The sequence below is a fragment of the Chrysochloris asiatica genome, unplaced genomic scaffold (assembly GCF_000296735.1).
Source record: "Chrysochloris asiatica unplaced genomic scaffold, ChrAsi1.0 scaffold00102, whole genome shotgun sequence".
Classification (NCBI taxonomy): Eukaryota; Metazoa; Chordata; class Mammalia; order Afrosoricida; family Chrysochloridae; genus Chrysochloris; species Chrysochloris asiatica.
Window position 1 is genome coordinate 6,560,428 of NW_006408620.1, and position 5,192 is coordinate 6,565,619.

At 45.7% G+C, this 5,192-nt stretch overlaps 1 protein-coding gene across 1 annotated transcript in view; it reads left to right on the forward strand.

The window, feature by feature from the left end:
- TEKT5 (tektin 5) overlaps nucleotides 1–4,741 on the forward strand; it is a 76,944-nt gene extending 72,203 nt beyond the window's left edge. The window contains exons 6-7 of the mRNA XM_006867217.1: nucleotides 3,633–3,787; nucleotides 4,525–4,741. Of these exons, the coding sequence (XP_006867279.1) occupies nucleotides 3,633–3,787; nucleotides 4,525–4,741 (372 nt within the window). The remainder of the gene's footprint in view (nucleotides 1–3,632; nucleotides 3,788–4,524) is intronic.
- The last annotated feature ends 451 nt before the right edge of the window (nucleotides 4,742–5,192 follow it).

A 5,192-nucleotide genomic window follows, 5' to 3' on the forward strand; every position in this document is an offset into this window, starting at 1 on the left:
TAGAAGAATTGATGCATTTGAATTATGGTGTTGGAGGAGAGTATTAAAAGTTCCATGGACTGACAGAGAAACAAACAGATGTGCTCATTGGAAGTCATGGCCAGACTTGGTCTCTCATACTTCAGCTATTATCAGGAGGGACCAGTCCCTGGAGAAGGCTATCTTGTTTGGTAAAGTGGAGGGTCAGAGAAAAAGAGGAAGAGCCCCAACCAGATGGATTGGCACAGTGGTGGCAGCAATGGGCTAGGGCATAGCAATGATTGTGTAGGACTGGGCACTGTTTCGTTCTGTTGTGCGTAGGGTCGCTATGAGTCGGTACTGACTTATTACACCTAACAAGAACAGGGCAATAGTCTCCCAGGTTCTTCTAGTTTCTACTGACAACTAGGAAAAAGCCCACAGGAAACTTGAACACAGAAAAAAACGTACCAACTGTCATAATTGTGCACAAGACAAATGCTCACATGGAAAAATGTCCTTCCTCGGATATCTTTCTATGCCCTCTCCCCCTGACCCACCAGAGTTTTTATGCTCACTTAAATCTCTAACAACTCAGTGTGTAAAAACGATTAAAATAACCCAAAACCCCCAGTCCCAGGAGCTGAGGATCCTACAACCTAACATAGAGCATTCCAAAAGAAGTCAGCCTTGAAGAAGAAGTAGATTTACCTGGGCTAAAGATGTGGTGCTGTGGGGTAATGCACCAGACTGCAAAGCCGTTTGAACTGTAAGGTCGGCGGTTCAAGCTCACCAGCTGCTCCTTGGAAACCCTATACAGGGTCGCTATGAGTTAGAATCAACTGGACGGCACTTAACAACAAAGATAAAACTTAGAGAGGAAGTAGAAACTTTTGCTAGATAGCAGTTGTTGTTAAGTGCCATCGAGTTGGTCCTGACTCATAGTGACCCTGTATAGGATTCCCTAGAGAAAATTAAATGAGCTTTCTTTGTTCCTTTGTTCCCTGTGCTTGGAAATAGAATGTGTAGACAGGACTGTTAGCCTTTACAAAACATACTGTAAACTTTGTGTTATGTCAGACATTTAAAGCAGATATTTAGAGCGTGCTGAAACACTATGCCTTTCTCACTTGTGCTGCATAAGTGATCCAACTGTTTTCCGTCTAGTCACTGAATAGGGCTGAATTGGCTTCCTGGACAACCCCACATTCAGGTAACACAGTGATCAGATGTTTTTTTTTTTTTTTCATAGAACAATCTCAACCAGTCCAGTAAGTTTGACATTTTTTTTTTTAATCCAAGTTTTTTTCTATATTTTTCCTGCCTTCTATCTGGGACCATCTATTGAGTCAGGATGGTCAGTGGTAGCCGGGCACCATCTAGTTCTTCTGGTCTCTGGAGAGATGAAGCCTGGGTTCATGTAAGGTTATAAGCCTTGACCTTTTCTTCTTATAGTCTTTGATTTACTTCTTTCTTTTTCATTTCTGATGAGTTGAGACTGATATTTGATTATTAGAGAATAGATAATACTTCGTGATGTACATCTTGAAATGATCTCTCTTCCTTCTCTCTGAGTCTCTCTTTTTAAACAGATTCCTACATTTTAAAAATGCACCCCCCTCCCCATTCTTCCCTGAGTGGGGTTTCACTAGCAGTTTCTTAGAATTATATACATTATTTAGTATACTGAAAAGGTTGTCATTGTTTGTTGCTGTCAAAGAGACACCAACTAATGGTGACCCTATGCACAACAGAACAAACCACTGCCCAGTTCTTCACCATCCCTGGGATCAGTTGTGAATTGGACCACTGTTAGCTATAGGTTTTCCTTGAAAACGATCTATTTTGAAAACAGATCATCAGGCCTAGTGTGTCTTAGCCTGAAACTTCCCTGAAACCTGCTCATCATCCTAACAATATGCAAATCTCCAATGACAGATGGCTGGAACTTGGGTTTCCTGCATGGAAGTGGATAATTCTACACTGATTGGGTAGAAATGAGAGGAGGCGCTTATTATTGGTTGTCACCTTATTTCAATATGGCGGGCTCACTCACAAAGCCAATGCCTTTAGACAGGAGAGCAAGTTCTGTTGAGAAGTTATTGGTGGAGCTGGTGAGTGAGCCCTCTAAGTGGAACTGAATCCCTGGGCAAATGAAACCGAGTTCTCTCTGGCAAACCCTTCTGGGTATTGGGGGGCATTGTGGCAGAGGTATCCTACTAGGGATTTGTGAGGAGCAGAGCACAGGTACCCTTGTCATTTGGGTCCTACCAAAAAAAACCATGAAAAAGAGACCTGCTCATGGACTTAGGAGCGGGACAATGTAAGGATGGAGAAGGGATGTGTTTGAACCACAGACAGCTGAAGTCTACAGGCTCTGAAATGTTTTGTCCCAGTCTCTCATTTCTGGGTGTGTTTGTGGTTGGCTAAATGCAAAATAATCAGGCTCCTTCTGATAAGAGACTTTGCTTGTGGGCTTGTTCTTTATTCCTTGTTTTATTTTTTATTATGTAAATCTCCAAACACATAAAAGAAGAGAGAGTCATATAAGAGATCCCTTCCCCCATGTACTTAATACAAAGATCAACGTTTAGCTCATCCTTTCTTGGGAATGACTTTTTTCCTGGCTTTTGTTTTATTTTCTCATGCTCTGTTGAAGTATAATGGTCTTACCCTAAAGTATACAGCCTGATGCATTTTTGTCTTTGCATACGTGTACGAAACCTCCATCCCAATCAGGATCGTTCTGAGCATTCCCAGTCCCTGGCAGGCTCCCTCCTGTTCCCTCCTGGGACTTGAACTTTCATAAACTGCAGGCTCAACTGAAGAAACAAAGCAATTGCTGTCAAGTCAGCTCTGGCTCATGGTGACCCCATGTGTGTCAGAGGATTTTCAATGGCTGAAGGAGACTGTTAGACCTTTCTTCCAAGATACCTTGGGGTAGACGCGAACCTTCAACCTTTTAGTTAGCAGTTAAGCATGTTAAAGCTTGTTAACCACCCAGGCACATGGTGATATGATACTGGGAAAACTATTTCTGCAGATAAATAGAAAATGTTGCCTGCCTTCCTTTCTCTCTCCCTCCTTCCCTTTTCTTCCTAGCTTATTTACTGACTTCTTAGTGGTCTAATTAGGAAAGTAAACTCTGAGTTGTAAAAAAGATGAAATTGACATTTTAAATTAACCATTGTTTTGGATTATTTGTATTCATTTTAAAAATCTTTCCTTTATTCCTTCCTTCCACCCTGCATCCCTGGCTGCAGTACACCTTCTCCTCACTGAACACTAATTTTTGGTCAGACTAATCCCAACAGTGGATTGTTATTGCTAAGTGTCGTCAAGTTGGTTCTGACTCATATCGACCCTATACAGTTTCCTAGGAGCAGCTGGTGGATTTAAACTACCAACCTTGTAGTTTATAGTCCAGTGCTGATCCTACAGCGCCACACCAGGATACTGGAGATAGGAAACACTAAGTGATCCTTGGCTCTCTCCTCCCCCAGTGTTCAGAGATGACTGAAGCTGGAAGAATGAGCTGCCGGTCCCTGTAGGTGCTTAAGGTTGAGGGTCATGTAGTTTAAGCATCTGACTGCAGGTTGAACTCACTGACCTCAAGTTTGTTGGGTGAGGCTGGAGGGGCCTGGAGGGAGGTAACACCCCCTGTGTCCCCGCAGACGCTTCAGGAGATCTTTCAGGCGGAGAACACCATCATGCTGTTGGAACGAGCCATTATGGCCAAGGAGTGCCCACTGAAGGTAGCGCAGACCAGACTGGAATGCCGGACCCGACGCCCCAATGTGGAGCTGTGCAGGGACATCCCACAGTTCAAGTGAGTGCCAGTGTCCCCAGGGGTCCAGAGAAGTGAGGGATTATCAGGAACTCCATCTCTCAGGACATCCAATCCTACAACTCCACCGAGCCCTGAGTGGGCGGGAGGTCTAGAGTTCAAGGTCCAGGCCTGCTGTACCTCTGGCTGACTTTCCATCAGTGGGAAGACTGACCCCTCTCTGCACTGCTGTCTACAAGGGGAGCAGTTCTGTAGTGGGGCCCTCAGAATCAAAGACAGAAAGGCTCCCAGGCTGAGATGTAGCCTTTGTCTCTGACAGCTTCACCTTTCCTCCAGGCTCCCTGAAGGAGGCACCCAGCTCATGCCTGCCCCACTCTCCCATGTCCTTGACTGTACAGTTCTCCTTGGTGAACACTCAAACACCAGGTGCCATCAAGCTGGTTACGACTCATGGTGACCTCCTGTGTGTCACAGCAGACCTGGGCTTTGAGGGATTTCAACAGCTAGGGTTTTTGGAAGCAGGTCGCCAGGCTTTTCTTCTGAGGTGCCTCTGGGTGAACTTGAATCTCTCACCTTTCAGTTAGCAGGCAAGCATGTTAAACCAGTTCAACCACTTAGAGACCTTAGTGAGCTCTTAGAATCACCTCACTGTCTCCTCCCTGGGTGGGCTGTCTGGCTCCCCACTGCCTCCTGGTGCCTGGCACAGATCCCAGGATATGGTGGGTGCCGCTGTGTCTAAGAATTGAACAAGCTGTGACCACCCCTCTGCCCCCACCCAGGCTCGTGAACGAGGTGTTCACCATCGACGACACTCTGCAGACCCTGAAGCTGAGGCTGCGGGAGACACAGGACACACTGCAGCTGCTGGTGATGACCAAGTCCCGGTTGGAGCACGAACTCGCCATCAAGGCCAATACGCTGTGCATCGACAAGGAGAAGTGTATGGGCATGCGCAAAACCTTCCCCAGCACCCCACGCCTTGTGGGCTACACCTGAGCAGCCTCCCCAATGCCGGCTCACTACGTGACTACATAAAGCTGGAAAAGTCAGAAACGTAAAATAAAAGAGTCATTTCTCCCTTTCTTCCTGTCAAGAAAAATTATATATATATATATATAAATATATAAACCAAAATAAATGTGGCAAAAACAAAGGTCCAGGGGTCATTTCTTGCTGCAGGTGGAACTTTCTGGCTAACCTAGTGGAGATTTGCAAGTTGCACCTGGGATCAGAAGTGAGGGCTGGTCTGTTCAGAAGCACAGTGTCCAGAGACTAGACGCTGGAACCCAGAGTCCAGAGCCAGCTTTGCCCCTTATGAGCTCGTGTGACTTTGAGCAGATCTCCTCACCTAAGCATTCCTGTCCATGAGCTGCGGTCACTAATGGCTGAGGAGACTGTTAGGAGAGCCAGGCAGTGGACAAACTAGGATTTGGAGCCAAGAATCCTA